The sequence below is a fragment of the Heterodontus francisci genome, chromosome 4 (genome assembly GCF_036365525.1).
Source record: "Heterodontus francisci isolate sHetFra1 chromosome 4, sHetFra1.hap1, whole genome shotgun sequence".
Classification (NCBI taxonomy): domain Eukaryota; kingdom Metazoa; phylum Chordata; class Chondrichthyes; order Heterodontiformes; family Heterodontidae; genus Heterodontus; species Heterodontus francisci.
Genome location: NC_090374.1, coordinates 178,662,845 through 178,684,942, shown reverse-complemented (window position 1 = coordinate 178,684,942; position 22,098 = coordinate 178,662,845). Strand labels below are relative to the sequence as shown.

Sequence of the window (22,098 nt, the reverse complement as noted above, 5' to 3'; positions counted from 1 at the left end):
TGACTTGTGCCTTGTAGATGGTGGACAGGCTTTGGGGAGTCAGAAGGTGAGTTACTTGCCTCAGGATTCCTAGCCTCTGACCTGCTCTTGTAGCCACGGTATTTAGATGGCTAATCCAGTTCAGTTTCTGGTCAATGGTAGCCCCTAGGATATTGATAGTGGGGGATTCAGCAATCGTACTGCCATTGAATGTCAAGGGAAGATGGTTAGATTCTCTCTTGTTGGAGATGATCATTGCCTGGCACTTGTGTGGCGCGAATGTTACTTGCCACTTACCAGCCCAAGCCTGGATATTGTCCAGGTCTTGCTGCATCTCTACATGGACTACTTCAGTATTGGAGGAGTCACGAATGGTGCTGAACATTGTGCAATCATCAGCGAACATCCCCACTTTTGACTTTATTCTTACGACCAGGTGAGAGAGGTCTAGGGTTCCCTTTCAGCCTTCACCTGGTCTTACCATAACAGGGTTTAATTTTAAACACACCGTGTTTTTAGCTCCCCCTTGGCGAATCCTTGTTCACCGCTTTCCAATTATAAGGCAAAGAAACCAGCACAAACAGGCTTTCTTAGGTTTAAAGAAGAAAAGTTGAAATTTATTAAACTTAAACTCTAATTCAGTTAATGCCTACAGATACACAACGCACCCACACTAGCATGCATACGCGATACACACATAGAGAGAGAGAAAAGAGCAGAAAAATAAAATGGAAAAGTTTGAGGCAATATCTGAACAGTTTTTGTTACGGTTCTTTGAGCTCACTGTAGAGTCATTGATTGCAGGTAGATCTTGCTTTTTGGTTGGGCCCAGTATTCTTAAACCTTGTTCACTGTAGGAGACTTTTCTCTCTTGGGGTTCATGTGTCTTCAGTGGATTCAGAGGCTTGTGAGAGGGAGATGGGAGCAGACAGGAGAGATATCTTCTCAGTTCAGGAGCAAACAGACTTCCTGCCCAAACTCTTGGTATAAATTCAAAAAACCCAGGTTGCCTAGCAGGTTAGTCATGTGACTAGCTGGTTTGACCATGTCCATTTGTGTATTTGGCCATCTTAGTAGTCAACCTGGAATGTGAGCTCCCCCACCTTCAATGTCTGGTGATCAAAAGTCCATTGTGGGTTGAATGTGTCAGGGATGGTCCTTTATCCTTGCCAAGCACTGTCTGTTAATATGCAAATGTCTTTCCAGCCAAGAGTCCATTGTGGGTTTAATGTGTCAGGGAATGGCTGCTTTGTCCTTCCAAACACTGTCTGTTAATATGCAAATTTCTTTCCAGCCAAGATCTGGCCATTTTTTAAAGCAAGTCCTTTCTTCACTTCAACAACAGTTTGAAATTTAATATCCATGTGGTGAAATTAATATGCCTCATGCTTGGCAGGTAGGGGCCTGCATGACATTATGATTGAGGAAGGTCATTGATGAAGCAGCTGAAGATAGTTGGGCCGAGGACACTACCCCGAGGAACTCCTGCAACGATGTCCTGGAGCTCAGAAGATTGACCTCTGACAACCATAACCATCTTCCTTTGCACTACGTATGACTCCAACCAGTGGTGAGTTTTCCCCCGATTCCCATTAACTCCAGTTTTGCTCGGGCTCCTTGATACCATACTCTGTCAAATGCTGCCTTGATGTCAAGGGCAGTCACTCTCACCTCACCTCTTGAGTTCAGCTCTTTTGTCCATGTTTGAACCAAGGTTGTAATAAGGTCAGGAGCTGAGTGGCCCTGGCGGAACCCAAACTGAGCATCAGCGAGCAGGTTATTGCTAAGCAAGTGCTGCTTGTTTGCACTGTCGACGACACCTTCCATCACTTTACTGATTGAGAGTAGACTGATGGGGCGGTAATTGGCCGGGTTGGATTTGTCCTGCTTTTTGTGTACAGGACATACCTGGGCAATTTTCCACATTGCTGGGTAGATGTCAGTGTTGTTGCTGCACTGGAACAGCTTGGCTAGGGGTGTGGCAAGTTCTGGAGTACATTTGCTGATGACACAAAGATAGGAAAGTAAGGAGGACATAGGAGGCTACAAAGGGATATAGATAGGTTAAGTGAGTGAGCAAAGATCTGGCAAATAGCGTATAACATGGGAAAATGTGAAATTGTTCATTTTGGCAGGAAGAATAAAAAAGCATATCATCTAAACAGTGAGTGATTGCAGAGCTCTGAGATGCAGAGGGATCTGCGTGTCCTAGTGCATGAATCGCAAATGGTTAGTATGCAGGCAAGTAATTAGGAAAGCTAATGGAAAGTTATCATTCATTGTGAGGTGAATTGAATACAAAAGTAGGGAAGTTGTGCTTTAGCTATACAGGGCATTGGTGAGACCACATCTGGAGTACTGTCTACGGTATCGGTCTCCTTATTTAAGGATGTAAATGCGTTGGAAGCAATTCAGAGAAGGTTTACTAAACTAATACCTGGAATGGGCGGGTTGTCTTAAGAGGAAAGATTGGACAGGCTAGGCTTGTATCGCTGGAGTTTAGAAGAGTAAGAGGCGACTTGATTGAAACATATAAGATTCTGAGGAGTCTTGACAGGGTAGATGTGGGAAGGATGTTTCCCCTTGTGGGAGAATCTAGAACTAGAGGTCACTGTTTAAAAGTAAGGGATCGCCCATTAAAAACAGAGATGAGGAGAAATTCTTTGTCTCAGAGGGTCGTGAGTCTTTGGAACTCTCTTCCTCAAAAGGCGGTGGAAGCAGAGCTTTTGAATATTTTTAAGGTAGAGGTAGATAGATTCTTGATTAGCAAGGGGGTGAAAGGTTATTGGGGATCAGCAGGAATGTGGAGCTGGGGTTACAATCAGTTCAGCCATGATCTTGTTGAATGTTCGAGCAGGCTCGAGGGGCCGGGTGGCCTATTCCTGCACCTAATTCGTATGTTCGTAAGACACAGATTTAAGGTGATTGGTAACAGAACCAGAGATGGTTTGAGAAAGAAACTTTTTTTTTTACACCGGTGGTTAGGATTTGGAATGCACTGCCTGAAAGCTTGGTGGATGAACATTGAATAGTAGCCTCCAAAAGTAAACCATTTGAAGGAGAAAATAATTGCAGGAATATGGGGAAAGAATAGGGACGTGGGACTCCTTGAAAGAGCTAGCACAGACTCAATGGGCCCAATGACCCCCTTCTGTGCTGTACTATTCTATGATTCTATAATTGTCATCATTTATCTATTTAATTTGGTTGATCATTTAGAACGTCTGTAACACTGTATTCTTCACTGTAGCCAAGCAACAGGTTTATATTATTGGTGTCAGTCTCAAATGGAATTTTCTTTCCAAACAATTACCAAAAGTAATCCAAATTTGATGAAAAACAGCTTGTGTAGAGGTTTTTTCCTTTGTGTACCTACTCCCAACTGTAACGAGGACAGATTTTCCATCATGATGATCGAGCGCGCTCAGGAAGATCTGGAAGAATCTGTACCAAGTGAAGAACGATAGCTTTGCTTTCCCCTACCGCTCACTGTTAACCTTGCATTTTAATCTGTGCGTGAAGGCCGAAAGCGTTTTGGGCAACAAGACTATCAGAGCTGCAGGAAGCAGCCAGAGGTGTAAAGATCCATTACTGACGCATCATGCAGTAGAGCAATATCTCAGAACTGGCGTAGGATCAACACCTCTCCATGTTTGAAGTCTGAGACTTGTAGTCAGCAACAGTATCAGACACTTGCCCCACCCCCACTTTACTTGCTTATAACCTTTTACATTTCTAATATTTGCTAGTTCTGAAGAAAGGTCACTGACCTGAAACGTTAACTCTGCTTCTCTCTCCACAGATGCTGCCAGACCTGTTGAGTATTGCTGGCATTTCTTGTTTTTATTACAGTATCAGACACATCAGTGGCGAAAAGTTCTCTAACGAGTGCATTTTTGCTAAGTCGCTACTATATCTATCCTGGGCTTCTTAGGTATCTTAGCAATGGGGAATGATTGCTGATGTAACACGTGCAATTAACTAAGTTCTATGAGAGATAATTTACTACAACATCATAGGATTGGTGAACCTTTCCCAGTGATGCAATGAGAAAGGTTTGCCTGCCCTGCCCATCATTAGTTCCCTTCTTGGTGGTGGAGGCAGGTTCAATTGAAGCATTCAAATGGGAATTAGACAGTTATATGCAAAGGAAGAATTTGCAGGGTTACAGGGAGAAGGCGGGGGAATGGAACTGAGGGAGAGCTGGTGCAAACTTGATGGGCTGAATGGCCTCCTTCTGCGCTGTAGCGATTCTGTGATTCTTTTCAGACTTATGACAGCCACAATGGATTAAAAAAATAAGTGTCACCATGCAGTTTTTCATGATGATTTCAACCTACTAGCATCAATTCTGGGCTGGATATAGAGAAAAGTCCACTTAATTTGCAGATACTGCACATTAGGCTGTTAGCACTGTGTCGATATTAATTATTACACACTGGTCCATCCATTGAAACTGAATCGTCCTCACTTAATTATTTTCAGTATGGGGTGGGGGAGCTGGGAGGTACCTGTCCAGTAGTGTAATGAACGGGATTTCCTCAAACCACTTGTATATGTAACAGGGTTAATTAACTCATCGATCTCAGAACAGTAGAAACTATGGGGAAATGCATAGCAATGAACAGGGTTGCTGTCCTATACAAATATAAAACCAGATACTCAAATCGCGAGTAGATATTCGTCTTGGGTGCAACACAAAGCGGCTGGTAACAACTCAGCTGCCCGGCCTACTTCCTGTCCAATGTTCACTTCCATCAAGTTCAAGCAGATTCAACACTAACTTTCAAAAAGGGAATTCGATCTCTGTTTAAAAAAGGCGATGGAGGAAAGAGCTAGTGAGTGGAACTAATTGGTAGCTTTTTTCAGAGGGACAGCACAAGCATGATGGGCTGAATAGCCCCTTCTGTGCTGTATAATTACATAATAGACGCTCTGATTGATATTCAATCCTAACAGGTGGTCAATGCAATAACATCCATTCATAGAGATATGGCTTGGGCACCAGTGTATGCAGAATGCAATGCACAGTTACCAACAGCGACTGGTGGGTCCCGCAAAGTCAGCACTCCTGAGCTTTTTAAAGAAATATAGTTACCTGTTTGCTTGTAAGATCCAGATCATCAAAAGTGGCCCATTTTTTCACCTGGCATCAAAGTGCACCAGTGAAATAGAATAAAAGGAGAAATGAAACTCTCAAAGAATTCAAGAAGTTTTTCTGTTGAATAGCAGATCATTTGGCTAGTAAGATCCCACATTCGATCTCTGGTCTCCACGGAGTTAATTGATACAAGATGGACTGATGGTAGCAGCAGTGTAACTGTCATCAGTGCTACGACCAGGTGAGGAAGGGGTCTCAGGCTCTGCTCCTGCCCCTTTTCTGGTTTGGCTGTAACAGGGTTTACCTTTTAAAACACAGTGATTTTAGCTTTCCACCTCAGTGCACCCTTGCTCACTGCACTCTTATTACAATTACAAATGAACCACACAGGTTTCCTTGGGTTTAAACAAGAAAGATGTAAGTTTATTAGCCTTATCACTCTAACCCAGTTATCATTACTAAAATACGCGCGCAACCACACTCGCATGCATATGAGAGGCATACACACACAAATAGATACAGAGGGGAAAAAAGAGTTGGGGCGGGAGGGGGGGTTTAGTTTAGTTTAGAGATACAGCACTGAAACAGGCCCTTCGGCCCACCGAGTCTGTGCTGACCATCAACCACCCATTTATACCAATCCTACACTAATTCCATATTCCTACCACATCCCCACCTGTCCCTATATTTCCCTACCACCTACCTATACTAGGGGCAATTTATAATGGCCAATTTACCTATCAACCTGCAAGTCTTTGGCATGTGGGAGGAAACCGGAGCATTCGGAGGAAACCCACGCAGACACAGGGAGAACTTGCAAACTCCACACAGGCAGTACCCAGAATTGAACCCGGGTCGCTGGAGCTGTGAGGCTGCGGTACTAACCACTGCGCCACCCACAGTGAAGTAGAGTTTGTGATAAATGGAATATAGATACAGTTCTTAGTGTCCTTGCGGTAGTGTAATTGATTGAGTGAAGGTCTTGGAGTCCTCACTGGGGCTCGGTGCACAATTCCAGACTTGTTTCTCTGGCACCAGAAGGCCAAAGAGGGGCTTTGTCTGTAGTCTTGACGTTCAAGCTGCTACTGTGGGTTCCCTGGGACTTTGCTGGAGAGACAGAGAGAGCAGTCTTCTCCTTGGTGTTCAATGTGCAGTCTGTTTCCTTTCTGTGAGGCACAATTCAAAAAGCCCCAGACTGGCCAGCAGGTAGGTCATGTGACCATCTTTTTTTTTTTCGAAACAGCAGCTTCTTGGAGGTTTGTTGGCTTTCCAGACACACTTGGCAGGGGGTCAAGTTCTGACTCTTACAAAGTCAAAGGATGTTGATCACCACTATTCCCCAAACCAATCCTGCGAATTGAATCAAGGAGCACCCCCTTTGTCTCTCCATTCAGGTCTCTCAGCAAGCCCGTCCTCTCAGAGTACAAATATACAACCATGTATTCAGCCACTCAGCTCTGCCTTTTTAAACAAGTTATTTGCTATGTCCAGTAAAAAAAAAGTTTCAAGCTGTGTCCCATGTGACAAAATTAATGTGTTTCCATTTGGGAGGTGTGATTTCCGTCACATCAGTAACCCTGGAATGCTGCTCCTGATCAGTATCCAGAGATCACCCCTGTTGGAAGTGTGTGCATATGAACATGTGTGAATATTGGGTGAGATATGGTTCAGGCTGAGCTATGTTGCCCCACCCCCAATCACTAACCTGACAGCTCACACTGTTTAAGCCCACACATGAAGAGCAGCCATTGTGGCTAATACCAGACACCACACTTTAGGAAGAATGTCAAGGCCTTAGAAAGGCTGTAGAAGAGATTTACCAGAATTGTTCCAGGGATGAAGGACTTCAGTTGAATGGATAGACTAGAGAAGCTGGGATTGTTCTCCCTAGACCACAGAAATTTAAGAGGCGATTTAATAGTGGTCAAAATGATTAAAGGTTTTGATAATAGTAAATAAGGAGAAATAGTTTCCAGTGGCAGAAAGGTCAGTAACCAGAGGACACAGATTTATGGTAATTGGGAAAAGAACGAGAGGTGCCATGTTATAGAATGCACTGTCTAAAAGGGTGTTGAAATCAGATTCAGTAATAACTTTCAAAAGGGAATTTGGATGAATATTTGATAGGGAACAATAAGAGTGGGACTAATGGGATAGCTCTTTCAAACAGCCAGCACAGGCACGACGGGCCGAATAGCTTCCTGTGCTGTAACATTCCATGATTCTAGTCACTTGGACAATGATAACAGATCCATGGAATTTTACCACAGCAACCATGTTTATGGTTTCAGATTAGAAAGGGAAGAGAAGTGGAGGGAAATATTTGGTGCATTCATTGACCAGCTCATCACTTACACTTAGAAGCTTACATTGACAATGCCCTTCATGAAAATAGTGGGGATTTACTTGCAGTCCAGAATAGTAGTATCAGAGGTTGCAAGTGTGGGTCACAGAGATGTCTGCCATTCATTGTCAATGAGGGTTAAGGTTCAGCAACACAATACTGTACTCTAAAAGAGAAAAATGGCAGGCCCAAGATCCACTTGATAATAGTTGTTGGTGGAGTAGGTTCAAGAGACCATATGGCCTGTTCCTGCTCTTACTTTCTGTGTTCTTACTAACACACAAAATCAGATGCAGTCACAGACAAGATCACGAGCTGGAACCTCGAAGTGAGGAAGAGAGTGGTGAAAAATAAGGCTGTGTTTGCTGACAATGTAACCACTAGGTGGCGCAGTACTTGCACATGCACAAATGTAGCCTCATGCACTGAAACGTCACTGTCTGTGAAGTTTTTGGCAGCTGCCAGGAGCAACGATGGCACTGCTCAATATATCACAAAAACGAAAACAAATGAAACCAAAATGGCCTTCTGGTCCCCACTCTTCACAACGGGTTGTTTCATGAATTTTATTGACTATTATTTCGGGACACAAACCCGAATTTGAAACCAGTGAGCATTTTAAAAAGAGATTTCTAACATTTTGGAAGTTGGAACACATAAATCCTGGAAGCGCATGTTCAGCATGAACACTGGCTTCTGTGCTGTAATAAGAGCCAAATCAACAACTTGATCCAACATCACTTCAGTGAACTTTGTGTTTAGTCTTCAGCTCCAGGATAGCTGCATGTACAGGAATGTGTGTGCATTACAACAGAATCCATGGCCTTGCCCCTTCTTCCCCCCCCCCCCCCCCCTCGGCTGCTCCCTCCCGCGCCTATCTTGTCACTCTCTCTCTTCCATGCTTCTCCCGTATGGGGAAAAATGGCTGCGATCGCGGGACGGAGCGGGGACCATAAGCGGCAGGGAGCTGAGTGAGGCGAAGTGGCGAGACTGGGAGTGACGATCGACGAATGCCTGGTGTGCGCGCATACGCAAATTCGTCGTGTTCACGCGGCAAGCCGGGTGCTGACGAAGGCTGCGCATGCGCAGCACCATACTGGCAGCAAGAGTCTCTGCGCATGTGCGAAACTGGGAGCGCTCTGATGATGGACTGTGTTGTCAGGAGTCACTTTGTAAAAATAAATCAAACTACATTATCAAGTGAAAATAAATACCAATTATTCTTGTGACATTAATTAAAATTAATGTTTTATCGATATTTATGTTGAATTCATGACTATTATGTATGACAATTCATAAAATGAAAAAGGAAAATGTGCTTGTTAAAACACACAGTTACACTGTCGGCCCCTTCAAACTGCCAAAATAGCAATGAACTCAGACCTGTTGACTGGTTTAACAAAGGCATGCTTAACGAAGGCAGGCACCCACCATAAACAATCTTAATCACTTCATGTAATCTCCAAACATTCCTTCACCATCCTCTTTGAAAGTCAGATACAAGGATGAGTGAAGCACAGTTAATTCAAACTCTCTACTGGGATTCTCTTAGTAATTAACATTAAATGTTTCATTTTGAAATTCCAATTTTACCCACCCCACTGCAGAACTGCATTCTTCAGGCTGAATTTTTAGTGTCAAATATTTGGAAAAATAAATTAAATGGACAGGAATAAAATGGTAAGTAGTGATATTCCTGCAGCAAGTTATAAAATCGATCAGTATTTGAAAGGTTTATTCTATTCTGCATTGGTCGCATAAGAAACTGATTGTCGTGCTGGTCAGAGTTAAAGTTTGGGCTTGAGCTGTGTCATCAGCTTATCCAATTTGATGGCTAGCGACATGTCTCCTTTTATCTTCAGCTTTCCAGACATGAACGCCAAGGTTGGTTTCATTTTACCTGGAACAAAGCGAGAGATGATGCTTTACAAATGAACAAAAATGAACTTGAATCATTACACAGAATGTATAACACAGAAACAGGTCCAACTGCTCAATGCCAGTGTTTATGCTCCACTTGAGCCTCTTCCACCCTCCCCCCTTTACTTCATGCTACTCTATCAGCACGACCTGCCATTACGTTTTCCCAAGTGGAATCATTTAGCTTTCCCTTAAATGCTTCTACACGATTTGTCTCAACTACTCCCTGTGGCACCAAGTTCCACATTCTCACCACTTTCTGCGTAAAAAGGTTTCTCCTGAATTTCCTATTGGATTTATTAGTGACTAACATATATTTAAGACCTACCACAAACAGAAACATCAACTCCACCTCTACACGATCAAACACTTCATAATTTTAAGCTACCTTTTAGCCTTTTCATTTCTACAGAAAAGTGCCCCAGCCGGTTCAATCTTCCCTGTTAATTGTAACCCCTCGGTTCTGGTATCATCTTTGTGAATCTTTTTTGCACCTTCCTCAGGGAAGTGCACCACGTGTGGTCTAATCAAGGTTCTATACAAATTTAGCATAACTTTAATGCTTTTCAATTCTATTCCTCGAGAATTTTCATTCAATATCAATTAAATATTGGGCAAACTGCATTCCCTACCACCGACTCCATCACTCTCTCTGGCAACTGTTTGAGGCTGAACCAGACTGTTGGCAACCCTGGTGTTGGATTTGACACGGAGATGAACATCTAACCACATATCTGCGCCATACCGAAGACCACCTATTTCCACCTCCGTAACATCGCCTGACTCCACCTCTGCCTCAGTTCATCTGCTGCTGAAAACCTCAGCCACGCCTTTGCTACCTCTAGAATTGACTATTCTCATGCATTCCTGGCTAGTCTCCCATCTTCCACACTCCTCAAGCCCCACTGTGATCTCCAAGCTCTTAATTCTGGCCTCTTGCCCATCCCTGATTTTAATCAATGCACCTTAGGCAGCTGTGCCTCCAGCTGCCAAGATCCTAAGTTCTGAAATTCGCTCACAAGGCCTCTCTGCCTCTCCTTGAGGAGATTAGAGATGGGGAGTGGCCAGGCCATGGAGGGATTTGAACATGAGAATGATAATTTTATAATCAAGGCACTGCTGAACCAGGAGCCAACGCAGGTCAGCAAGCACAGGCGTGATGGGTGAAAGGGACTTGGCGCGAGTGGGGTTTTGGATGAGCTCAAGTTTATGGAGTGTGGTATCTCCATGTGGCTCAGTGTCACATTTCATTTGATAATATTCCTGTGAAGCACCCTGGGAAACTTGAATGTGTTAAAGGTGCTATATAAATACAAGCTGTTGTTGTAGAATGTTGTGTGCAGGAGCGAACACTCAGCTCTGCTGCGGTTTAACTTTTTGAGAGTGAACCTGCCTCTGTTTTTCTCTCAATTCTCTTACTTTTCCCAGACCAGACCATGCTTCAACAGCAACATCTGCTTCCATGTCTCTGACACAGCCAGGCCCATAAGAGATAAGTGAAAGCACCATTGGGATGACTTTCTCCCCATCCCAACCACTCCATTAATTTTCCCATCCTCTTCTTGGGAATATCAGTAAGCTTTTATTCATTTCTTCCCCACAGGAAGATTGCTGAGCTTCAGAGTTCAGTGGTTTACATGGAAGAGAATTGGGGTTGCCAACCCTCCAGGATTGCCCTGAAGTGTCCAGGGATTAAAGATTGATTCCCAAACAACACAGAGAGAAAAGAATCATATGTGTATGAAAAAAAGTGTATTTCCTTTGGTTGATTAGTTTTAAACGAATTAGGGATAGGACTCAAGACTGTTTGACCAGATGGAGCAGCTGGAGGCAGCATGTCATGGAATATGGCCAGAGTTGGCGACCCAAACAGGACTGAAATCAGTTGAAAGAAGAGGATCTTGATATTATCGTTCATAATTCCGGAAAGGTTATGACCAATCCACAGCACGTGGGCCATTAGGTTATATTAACAAGACCATTCAGTACAAAAGAAAACACATCATTTTACATGGAACAGAAACAGGCCATTCGGTCCAACCAGTCCATGCTAGTGCCCTTGTACAAGTCCACATTTAGAATACTGTGCCCAGCTTTAGTCGCCTCAGATGGTGGGTGATAAATGAGGCTTTGGAAAAGATTCAGAGGAGGCCCACAAAAATGATGCCCATCTTAAACAAATTTAGTCTCTCTTAAAAAGCTCCGTTTGTTTTCTTTAGAGAAGCTTGGACTTGGCTTGATTGATTGGCAAAAGAACCAGAGGTGACATTCAAAAACTTTTTTTTTACTCAACGAGTTATGATGCTCTGAAAGGCACGAGCTAAAAAAGTGGTGGAAACAGATTCAATAGTAACTTTCAAAAGGAATTGGATAAGTACTTGAAGGGAAAACATTTGCTGGGTTCTGGGGAAATGACAACTGAGTGGGATTAATTGGATAGATTCACAAAAGAGCTGACACAGGAGCGATGGGCTGAATAGCCTCCTGTGCTAATAATTGCACAAATACAATGATACAAGGATCACCTCATCAATTATTCACTTAAATGAATTTCAGTTTGAACAAGAAAACCTCCCATACACCTTATTAAGGTGTATCAAGGTGTCACCTGCCCTTATGTGGTTTGGTGCCAAATTTTGTCCGACAACGCTCCTGCAAAGCGCCTTGGGATGTCTTACAACATTAAAGGCGTTGCATAAATGCAAGCCGCTGTTGTTGTCAGGCAAGGGTATCCGGGGTTACAGAATGAAGGCAGTTAAGATGAGAATTGAGATATAGATCAGCCATGATCTCAGTAAATGGTGGAACCAGCTCAAGGGACTGAATGGCTTATTCCTATAATGATTCACCTGCAAACATTTTCACAAAGTCCTCACTACTCATGCTCATCAGTACATCTGCCTTCCCAGGGAAGTTTCCATGCCCAATGCTGCCATTTTCATTCTTTAGATCGATGTACCAGGTTCCTGGGTGATCACCTGCTTACGCAAATCATAAAGATGCAATTAAAAGAGCAAATGAGAGCATTTCAATATGAACTGTACACTGTCAGTAAAAACCTTCCAAGCAGGTTAAAGCTGAAGAAAAATGATTCAGCGATTCCAGGAGTGCGTCTTTATAGCCTCACGGATTCATGTAACTGTGGATCAAATAAGTAGGTATGGTGCTAAAGTGAAAGCTATTTCCTGTTCCAGTTCCAACCTGTAACGGACCGCGTTATAGCGGGGCCCCAGTGTATTAACGAGAGTTCGGTCGTGAAAGGGAAGAGCAACAATGAAAACCTTAAGAGATTTGAAGTGAGGCCACCCAATTTATCACCATTTTGCATGAGAGCATTAAATTCTGCAGAATCTCCCAGCTATTTCCAGAGATGACAGATTTCAGGTGATTGTCAAGAAAATCAGGGAAGAATTTTTTTTTAATGTGACGAGTTATGATGATCTGGAACGCACTACGCGAAAGGATGGTGGAAGCAGATTCAATAGTATGATTCAAAGGAAACTGGATGAATAAAAGAAAAAGTTTGCAGGGCTATGGGGAAGGAGCAGAGGTGTCTGGGATTAATCGAGACTAACTGTGGGGTCAGCTAAAACACTTCAATAACTAAATGCAAGCAGGATTGATTCAGGAGGGAATCAGAATGGGGCTTGGGGAAGGTGAGCCTGGTGTCCACGCACAAGGGAGTTAAAATATTCTATTTGATTTTTTGAACCAAAGGTAACTGGAACAGAGAATTAAATTTTCTTCCAACACTCCGTGTAAATACGTTAAATTTACAGAAGTAACTTTACCGGACAATTCAAACTGATAGACGCCTCCGGTGGATTTCACCACGTCAGTAGTGAGTGATCCCTCGATAGCTTTGAAAGTCTCAGCAACAGGTCCCTCAGCTGCTCCTGAAACCTGTTGCTTTCCTGATTGAAACTTAGGAGTTGCACCTGCAACAAAATATGTAGTTAATGTCTAGAATTCTGCTCCGTTAATGCAGCTAATGGAGTCACACCATTGATATATTAACACACAAATCTTTGAAGGTGGCAGGATGAGTTGATAAGGTTCTTAAAAAATGGCATACAGGATCCTTGGCTTTTTAAATAGAGGCATAGAGTACAAAAGCAAGGAAGTTATGCAAAACATTTAAAAAACACTGGTTTGGCCCCAGCTGGAATATTGTGTCCAACTCTGGGTATCACACTTTACGAAATATGGTAAGGCCTTGGAGAGGGTGCCCAGGAGATTTAGTGGAATGGTACCAGGGATGAGAGATTGAAGTTATGTGGAGAGACAAGAGAAGGTGGGATTGTTCTTCTTAGAGCAGAGAAAGTTAAGGGGAGATTCAACAGAGGTGTTCAAAATTATCAAGGATTTTCATAGAACAAATAAGGAGAAACCATTTCCAGTGTCCAAATGTTCGGTAACCAGAGGACACAGATTTAAGGTAAGTGGCAAAAGAACTTGAAGGGAGATGAGAATTTCTTTTTACACAGAAAGTTATGATGATCTAGAATGCACTGCCTGAAAGAGTGATGGAAACAGATTCAATAGGGATTTGCAAAAGGAAATTGGATATATACTTGAAGGGCTATGGGGAAAGAGCAGTGGAGTGGGAATATTTGAATAGCTCTTTCAAAGAGCTGGCACAGGCATAATGGTCTGAATGGCTTTCTTCTCTGCTGTATGATTCAATAATAATCATGGAGCTGTAGACTGATTACTAAACAGTTTGTATCATCAAGCTCTACTGAGAAAATAAGACTAGTACCAGCAATAAGTACACTCAAATAACAAAATCAAGATCTGTGGTAGATGAACAATATTACCTACCATCTGAACGTCTCAAGAGCTGTCGAGACACTGTGAATCTCATGTTCATATATGGTGGTTCACCCTATATACAACCAGTTTTACAGAAAATGACTGACATCAGGAGGAGATGGTAAGATCCAGCAGCTCTAATACAAGTGTGGGGAGCTCTTCTGTTAGGCTCCAGGCTCAAGCTCATCAAGTAATCTCACGTGCACATGTTGACTCTACCCCTAGGATTGAATGATGAATGCACGGCTGGAAAGATGGTGCAGGAGGGAGGGCTTTAGATTCCTTGGACTTTGGGACCGGCTCTGGGGGAGATGGGGCTGTACAGGTTGCAACTGAACAGATCCGTGACTGAGTTCCTTGCGGGACGTTTTGCTAGTGCAGTTGGGGAGGGTTTAAACTAGTTTGGCAGTGAGATAGGGATCTGAGGGTAGATTCAGTTGGGACAAAATCAGAAATGAAAATGGAAGGCAGAAAGTTAATGGATGAGTCTGGAAGCCAGAGGAAACAAAGGTTAGAAAATAAAAAAAAAGAGTTTGGCAGTGCTCAAGGGTATCTATTTCAATGCAAGGAGTATAGCAAATAAAGCAGATGAGCTGAGGGCACAGATAGACATGTGGCAGTACGATATTATAGCTATTACAGAAATATGGCTTAAGGAGCGACAGGAATGGCAGCTCAACATTCCTGATTACAGGGTTTTCAGACATGTTAGATAGGGGGATAAGAAAGGAGAGGGAGTGGCAATTTTGGTCAAGGAAACTATTACAGCTGTGAGGAGGGATGATATGTTAAAATGTTCATCAAATGTGGCCATATGGATTGAGTTAAGGAACAAAAAAGGGGCAATCACACTGCTGGGAGTGTACTACAGACCCCCAAACAGGAAGAGGGAGACAGAAGAGCAGATATGTAGGCAAATCTCTGAGAAGTGCAGGAACAATAGGGCAGTAATAATAGGGGATTTTAACTACCCCAATATTAACTGGGATGTTTTAGTGTGAAAGGAATAGAGGGAGCAGAATTCTTGAGGTGCATTCAGGACAACTTATTTGCCCAGTATGTAGCAAGTCCAACAAGAGAGGGCGGAGTTTTAGATGGAATTTTAGGAAATGGGCAGGTGGAAGGAGTGGCAGTGGGAGAGCATTTTGGTGGTAGTGATCATAATTCAGTCAGTTTTAACGTAGTTATGGAAAAGGACAGAGATAGAACAGGAGTTAGCGTTATCAATTGCGGAAAGGCCAATTTTACTAAACTGAGGAGTGATTTAGCGAATGTGGACTGGAAACAGCTACTTGAAGGTAAATCAGTGTCAGAACAGTGGGAGGCATTCAAAGGGGAGATTCAAGGGATTCAGAGTAAACATGTTCCCACAAAGAAAAAGGGTGGGGCGGCCAAATCTAGAGCTCCATGGACGTCAAGGAGCTTCCAGGGTGCGATAAGGCAGAAAAGGAAAGCTTATGTCCGAGACCGAGAACTCAACAGTACAGAAAGCCGAGAGGAGAATGGAAAGTGGAGAGGTGAAATCAAAAAGGAAATTAGGAAAGCAAAGAGAGGGCATGAAAGAATTTTGGCAAGCAAAATCAAGGTGAACCCAAAGATGTTTTATCAATACATTAAGAGTCAGAGGATAACTAAGGAGAGAGTAGGGCCCATAAAAGACCAAAAAGATAACCTATGTGTAGGGGTGGAAGATGTTGGTATTGTTCTTAATGAACACTTTGTGTCTGTCTTCACAAAAGAGGGAGATGATGCAGATATTGTAGTTAAGGAGGAGGAGTGTGAAGTATTGGATGTGATAAACATAGGGAGAGAGGAAGTATTAATGGGTTTAACATCCTCAAAAGTTGATACATTACCAGGCCAGATGAAATATACCCAAGGCTGTTAAAAGAAGCAAGAGAGGAAATAGCAGAGAGTCTGACCATCATTTTCCAGTCCTCACTGGATACAGGTGTGGTGGAGGATTGGAGAACTGCAGACGTTGTACCTCTGTTTAAAAAGGGAGCGAAGGATAGACCGAATAATTACAGGCCAGTCAGTCTAACCTCAGTAGTGGGCAAATTATTGGAATCTATTCTGGGAGACAGGATAAACTGTCACTTAGAAAGGCAGGCACAGGTTAATCAAAGATAGTCAGCATGGATTTGTTAAAGGAAGATCTTGTTTGACCAACTTGATAGAATTTTTTGAAGATATAACAAGGAAGATAGATGAGGGTAGTGCAGTTGATGTGGTCCACATGGATTTTAGCAAGACTTTTGACAAGGTCCCACATGGCAGACTGGTTTAAAAAATCCCATGGGATCCAGGAAATGCAGCAAGGTGGATACAAAATTGGCTCAGTGGCAGGAAACAAAGGGTAATTGTTAACGGCTGTTCCAGCTAGTGGAGGGCTGTTTTAGCGACTGGAGGGCTGTTTCCAGTGGCGTTCTGCAAGGCTCAGTACTGGGTCCCCTCCTTTTTGTGGTATATATTAACGATTTGGACGTAAATGTAGGGGGCATGATCAAGAAGTTTGCAGACAACACAAATATTGGCCGTGTGGTAGATAGTGAGGAGGATAGCTGGAGACTGCAGGAAGATATTGATGGTCTGGTCAGAAGGGCAGAAAAGTGGCAAATGGAATTCAACCCAGAGAAGTGTGAGGTGATGCATTTGGGGAGGTCAAACAAGGCCAAGGAATACACAATAAATGGGAAAATACTGAAGTGTAGAGCAAGTGAGCGACCATGGAGTGAATGTCCACAGATCCCTGAAGGTTGCAGGACAGGTTGATAAGGTAGTTAAGAAGCATATGGAATCTTTTCCTTTATTAGCCGAGGTATAGAATATAAGAGCAGGGAGGTTATGTTGGAACTGTATAAATCATTGGTTAGGCCACAACTTGAGTACTGTGTGCAGTTCTGGTCACCTCATTACAGAAAGGATGTAATTGCATTCGACAGGGTACACAGGAGATTTACAAGGATGTTGCCAGGACTGGAAAAATGCAGCTATGAGGAAAGAATGCATCAGCTGTGGTTGTTCTCCTTGGAACAGAGAAGGCTGAGGGGAGATTTGATTGAGATGTATAAAATGGTGAGGCGCCTGGATACAGTGGAGGTGAAGGGCCTATTCACCTTAGCAGAGAGGTCAGGGATGAGGGGGCATAGATTTTAAGTGATTGGTAGAAAAATTAGAGGGGAGATGAGGAAAAACATTTTCACCCAGAGGGTGGTGGGGATCTGGAACTTACTGCCTGAAAAGGGAATTGAGGCAGAAACCTTCAACTCATTCAAAAGGAGTCTGGATATGCACTTCAAGTGCCGTAATCTGCAGGGCTATGGACCAAATGCTGGAAGGTGGGATTAGAATGGGTGGATCATTTTTTGGCCGGCACAGACACAATGAGCCAAGTGGCCTCTTTCTGTGCCTTAAACCTCCTATGATTCTATGACTGGGTCTCATTGGGGTGAACCACTCCATAATCAGGAGAACATAATTAACCCTGTCCATTGCCCATCAATCCACATGCAGCAACAATAAGAAGAAAGAGACACCTGGCCTTTGTGGCTGAGAGTTGCAATGGCTTACAATTAATTAACCAAATTCTGGGTATTAATAAAATAAAGAAACTTGAAAAACGAATGTTACTATAATAAAGTAACCATCAAAAATTTGGGGCCAAACCTTATGAGAAAAATAACAGCAAATTAACGGCTCATGCTGTCATTATAGCACAAAAACAGCCAGCGAGTTCAAGGGTTGAAGATATGTGCTGCGACTTGTGTAAATCCAGAACTTGCTTGACAATTTACACTTCTGCTAATTGCTTCACACCAATAGTATCTCGCCCTCTACCACCCTGTTATTTTTATGAACTTGCTGGATTTGTCCAATAATTACCTATTAAACTTACCTCAGAAAGTTAGGGCTGGTAATTGTTACAAGGCTTTGTTTTGTATTAAAAACTTAGAATTCTGTGTTTTTAAAAACTGAAAAAGGATTTTCAGTGGACATTGAGACACCTCCAAAAAGCTGAATTTGTAAACAAGGACAGGAAAGCCTGTCATTTCAAGGAAACCAGCAAGGGGTTTGACCTCCTCAAAGCTACTCTTTGATAAGAGAGACTCGATGTCTGGACACGTGACCTGCATAGGAAGGTTTTGGTTTCACTCTGGACCTTTAAAAAGGCGGTGGATTTGGACAAAAACAGGCATTTGAAATTTGATTTTGACCTACCTGGAGATCAGAAGACGACCCAGAATAAGCATTACTTCTGTAAAGAATCCCTGTGTGAAGTGTGGTTCTTGTTGCCTCCTGTGTTTTAAGAAATCCTGAATATTTGAAGAAACCTTTTACTGCTATGCTGTTGCTCTAAGACCCAAGATCATCCTCATTGCTAAACCCCTGATGGAAGACCTTATGTGAAGCCTTCTACCGTTGAACTTCTTCGAACACCCACCCATCACAGACTGTTCATTAACCTCACCTGGAAAGACTTCAAGTGGCAGCCAACTATTCGACTTTGGGACACCTCGCCAAACCTTCCTGATTATGATAGTCCTTTCATTCCTATGAAACAGCTCTAAACAAAAATCTGTTTTTTTTTTCCTGGTTAACCAGTTTTTGGACGTATGTGCGTGTGCGAGGTGGCAGCTGGGTAAGTGAGTTTACAACTTATATAAACTTACCTTTTTGTTTCGGCAGTTTCTTTTTGCAGCGGCGACAGGGAGAGCGAGGTGGCAGCTGAGTAAGTAAGTCCTATATATTTGGGCAGCGGCTGAACCCGAGACACTACACCTGTAGTGTCTCCCACCCGCCCTCCTCCACTAACCAAAAAAAAAGGACTCGGTGGTGTGCAGATAAGATAAGGCTTTTTCTATTTATTTTTTTTTCGTGTGGTTGGTAAAAACTTTTCGTTCCTTTTTCATTTATCTAAGTTAAGACTAAGTTAAGCTTAAGATTAAAAATGGCAGGAGATCTCAGACCCGTGTTATGCTCCTCTTGCTCAATGTGGGAGCTCAGGGACACGGCTGATGTCCCTGACTCCTTCACGTGCTGGAAGTGTGTCCAGCTACAGCTCTTGTTAGACCGCATGACGGCTCTGGAGCTGCGGATGGACTCACTTTGGAGCATCCACGATGCTGAGGAGGTCGTGGATAGCACGTTTAGCGAATTGGTCACACCGCAGATTAGGATTGCTGAGGGAGAAAGGGAATGGGTGACCAAAAGGCAGAGAAAGAGCAGGAAGGCAGCGCAGGTGTCCCCTGTGGTCATCTCCCTCCAAAACAGGTATACCGTTTTGGATACTGTTGAGGGAGATGGCTCACCAGGGGAAGGCAGCAATAGCCAGGTTCATGGCACCGTGGCTGGCTCTGCTGTTCGGAAGGGCGGGAAAAAGAGTGGAAGGGCTATAGTCATAGGGGATTCGATTGTAAGGGGAGTAGATAGGTAGTTCTGTGGTCGAAAACGAGACTCCCGAATAGTATGTTGCCTCCCAGGTGCACGGGTCAGGGATGTCTCAGATCGGCTGCAGAACATTCTGAAAGGGGAGGGTGAACAGCCAGTTGTCGTTGTGCACATAGGCACCAATGATATAGGTAAAAAAACGGGATGAGGTCCTACAAGCAGAATTTAGGGAGTTAGGAGCCAAGTTAAAAAGTAGGACCTCAGAGGTAGTAATCTCTGGATTGCTACCAGTGCCACGTGATAGTCAGAGTAGAAATGAAAGAATAGTCAGGATGAATGCGTGGCTTGAGAGATGGTGCAGGAGGGAGGGGTTCAGTAAGGCGTTTGATAAGGTTCCCCATGGTAGGCTGATGGAGAAAGTGAAGGCGCATGGGGTCCAGGGTGTACTAGCTAGATGGATAAAGAACTGGCTGGGCAACAGGAGACAGAGAGTAGCAGTGGAAGGGTGTTTCTCAAAATGGAGACGTGTGACCAGTGGTGTTCCACAGGGATCCGTGCTGGGACCACTGTTGTTTGTGATATACATAAATGATTTGGAGGAAAGTATAGGTGGTCTGATTAGCAAGTTTGCAGACGACACTAAGATTGGTGGAGTAGCAGATAGTGAAGGGGACTGTCAGAGAATACAGCAGAATATAGATAGATTGGAGAGTTGGGCAGAGAAATGGCAGATGGAGTTCAATCAGGGCAAATGCGAGGTGATGCATTTTGGAAGATCCAATTCAAGAGTGAACTATACAGTAAATGGAAAAGTCCTGGGGAAAATTGATGTACAGAGAGATTTGGGTGTTCAGGTCCATTGTTCCCTGAAGGTGGCAACGCAGGTCAATAGAGTGGTCAAGAAGGCATACGTCATGCTTTCCTTCATCGGACGGGGTATCGAGTACAAGGGTTGGCAGGTCATGTTACAGTTGTATAAGACTTTGGTTCGGCCACATTTGGAATACTGCGTGCAGTTCTGGTCGCCACATTACCAAAAGGATGTACATGCTTTGGAGAGGGTGCAGAGGAGGTTCACCAGGATGTTGCCTGGTATGGAGGGCGCTAGCTATGAAGAGAGGTTGAGTAGATTAGGATTATTTTCATTAGAAAGACGGAGGTTGAGGGGGGACCTGATTGAGGTGTACAAAATCATGAGAGGTATAGACAGGGTGGATAGCAAGAAGCTTTTTCCCCAGAGTGGGGGATTCAATTACTAGAGCTCACGAGTTCAAAGTGAGGGGGGAAAAGTTTAGGGGGGATATGCGTGAAAAGTTCTTTACGCAGAGGGTGGTGGGTGCCTGGAACGCGTTGCCAGCGGAGTGGTAGACGCGGGCACGATAGCGTCTTTTAAGATGTATCTAGACAGATACATGAATGGGCAGGAAGTAAAGAGATACAGACCCTTAGAAAATAGGCGTCATGTTTAGATAGAGGATCTGGATTGGCGCAGGCTTGGAGGGCCGAAGGGCCTGTTCCTGTGCTGTAATTTTCTTTGTTCTTTGCATGAGGACGAGGGAAAAATAAGGACCTTTAATATCTCAATTCACATATAAATTTACTTCATTATTGGTTAAGACTTGGTTTTATAATAAACAGTTAATTTTGTTGATGATTAAAGAAAGCTGCTCCGTGTGCTTTATTCTGGGGACAATTAGAGTATTTAATTAACTGTTTTGGTAAGTGGGAAAACTCATTGATAAACTGTGACCTGTGGAGAAGTGGGACTGAATCAACAGTGCAAGATGCCCCACTTTGGCAAATTCCGGTCTGTTCTGATTTGCAGTGCAGATCATTGACAATATAAAATATACACAAAGTTCAATGCATGTATTTAAACTGCAAAGAACATCTGCATATAGAAGAAAAGGAATTTAGGTCCTTATTTACTGACTAGTTTTCAAAGTTAGAATTGTTGACTTCTACTTGAACCAAAATTGCCCTGGATGAGTACAAACTGTAACAATGGATTTAATTCTATTGGATATAAGTTCATCTACTGCAGTTGATGCTGTATGTTGTAATTTCGGGAACACTCACCATAATCCTGCATCTTCTTGGCAAGGGCCTCTGGTTCCTCGTCTAAAAAGAAATCTGGAAGTAGCGGGTGTCCTGTAACCAAACAGCATGGGTTACTCAAATGCATAGCATCATAATTAAGTCAGGCTCATAAATTCTTCCAAGAGTAGAATCATAGAACCCATAGAAAAAGTACAGCACAGAAGGAGGGCATTCAGCCCATTGTGTCCGCGCTGGCCCAACAAACTAGCCGCCCAAACTAATCCCATCTTCCAGCACCTGGTCCATATCCCTGCAGGTTACCGCACTTCAGGTACATGTCCAGGTACCTTTTAAAAGAATTGAGGGTTTCTGCCTCCACCACCATTCCCGGCAGTGAGTTCCAGACACCCACTACCGTCCGGGTGAAAAAGTTTCCCTTCATGTCCCCTCTAATCCTTCTAACAATCACCTTAAATCTGTGTCCCCTGGTAATTGACCTCTCCGCTAG

General features: G+C 43.3%; 1 protein-coding gene across 1 annotated transcript in view; it reads right to left on the bottom strand.

Moving 5' to 3' along the window:
• Window positions 1-8,655: 8,655 nt before the first annotated feature.
• hsdl2 (hydroxysteroid dehydrogenase like 2) overlaps window positions 8,656-22,098 on the bottom strand; it is a 118,599-nt gene continuing 105,156 nt past the window's right edge. The window contains exons 8-11 of the mRNA XM_068030662.1: window positions 21,630-21,701; window positions 13,136-13,282; window positions 12,194-12,322; window positions 8,656-9,324 (exon numbers count right to left, since the gene is read on the bottom strand). Coding sequence (XP_067886763.1) covers window positions 9,212-9,324; window positions 12,194-12,322; window positions 13,136-13,282; window positions 21,630-21,701 — 461 coding nt within the window. The 3' untranslated portion in view covers window positions 8,656-9,211. The remainder of the gene's footprint in view (window positions 9,325-12,193; window positions 12,323-13,135; window positions 13,283-21,629; window positions 21,702-22,098) is intronic.